Source organism: Aureococcus anophagefferens (assembly GCF_000186865.1).
Source record: "Aureococcus anophagefferens unplaced genomic scaffold AURANscaffold_124, whole genome shotgun sequence".
NCBI lineage: Eukaryota > Pelagophyceae > Pelagomonadales > Pelagomonadaceae > Aureococcus > Aureococcus anophagefferens.
The window spans coordinates 3,041-4,505 of NW_008705673.1; the positions used below are offsets into that span (position 1 = coordinate 3,041).

Sequence of the window (1,465 nt, forward strand, 5' to 3'; positions counted from 1 at the left end):
TTCGAGGTGCGGCCGAATCCATCCGGTTCTTACGGTGGCTCCCTTGACTTTGTTGGTGCTCCCTATGGTCTGGAGCCTGGTGCACTTCGTGCTGCTTCTGATGAGATTGTGCGCAACTGGGATAATGTGGAGATTCGTATAAAACAATTTTGGCACGGCTTCGAGTACGGTGTGATACAAGACGAGGATGCGGATGCGTTTCCTGCTCACGTCAGGAGAATGCCCAGGCAAGTTGCCTTTAATCTTAGCTCAGGGCGAGCGCGGGAATCGAAATTGTTTCCATGTCTTCGGCAAATTCTGCACACAATTCTAGAACGTGTCCGTGTGCTCGGGTTTCATTTGACACTCATGGACTTGCACGTGCTCCGGCAGTCTTCAGAACACGCATGTTTTGAGGAGCATCTCGATCTACACAATGCCAATGATGTCGCCATAATCTGTGTTCTTTCTAGAAGTGATTCTCACGATGAAAGTGAAGGTGCGGAAGAGTATGCTCAGGAAAAAAGTGGAGTTCACATCCGGACGTTACCTTTGTCTCAAACATGTCCCAAAGTACGTTTTTCATGGTTGTGTGTTGTGATGGAACTTTTGTAGGTGTGGCTGCCTTTAAAGCAGCCGGGCGACGGTGTCTTAATTCGCGGGAACAAGCACTACCATATAACGTGTCCTCCCCCGGGAGCAGGAGTTAATTTAATTTAGGATCAAAATCAAGAAGGACCTCACCAAGAGACTTTAATATCAATATGGACCCCGCCTTCCAAAATAATGTCGAAATGGACCTCACTTCAAAACAAAATATCAAAAGGGACCTCACCGTCCACCATTTTTGACCATCATTACCTGGAATTTAATGTCCCATCATATCGACGCGTCTTCCCATAATTAATACCAAGACGGACCTCACCTTCAAATTTTTGTTGTTTTTTCTTAGAGAAGGAGCGTGGTAGCGCACCACGTGCGTGGGGCCCCGCTTACATGGGGCGACACTCTCGTGGCCTGAGCTGCCTACTCTTCGTCGGAGTCGGGGTAAAGGCCGCTGGGCTTGAATTTGAAGTAGTCCTCGAGTGACCTCGAGCTACAGGGTGGTAAACTGATTAAATCCTACTTGGGCGTACTCGGGGAGGTGTCGGGCGACTTCCCCTTGCCCCCCGGCGAGTTCCTGGCACCGACTTTCTGGGCCGGTCGGTCGCCGCCGCCGCCGCCGCCGCCGCCGCCGCCGTCGTCGTCGTCGTCGTCGTCGTCGTCGTCGTCGTCGTCGCGCGCGCGGGGGAGATTAGAACCCAAGTCAGCCACAGGGCGACCACAGAGAGGCGATGAGTTGCCCCATATCAGCTGTCACGATATGTAAACCTGGAGCTGCAGAAATCGAGGGGGGCGCCCCCACAGTCGCAGTGATCGAAAATCTCGTCGCAGGACGCCGCCAGCAGGATTTTTTGCGCTCCCGCCTCGTCGTCGCTAGCGCACG

At 52.8% G+C, this 1,465-nt stretch overlaps 1 protein-coding gene across 1 annotated transcript in view; it reads left to right on the forward strand.

Annotated features, from left to right (window-relative positions):
• The window catches only part of AURANDRAFT_68400 (hypothetical protein), a gene marked incomplete at both ends in the record, with an annotated part of 2,977 nt that extends 2,147 nt beyond the window's left edge, over nt 1-830 (forward strand). Inside the window, 3 exons of the mRNA XM_009044080.1 lie at nt 249-552; nt 595-625; nt 700-830. Of these exons, the coding sequence (XP_009042328.1) occupies nt 249-552; nt 595-625; nt 700-830 (466 nt within the window). The remainder of the gene's footprint in view (nt 1-248; nt 553-594; nt 626-699) is intronic.
• Nucleotides 831-1,465: the final 635 nt, after the last annotated feature.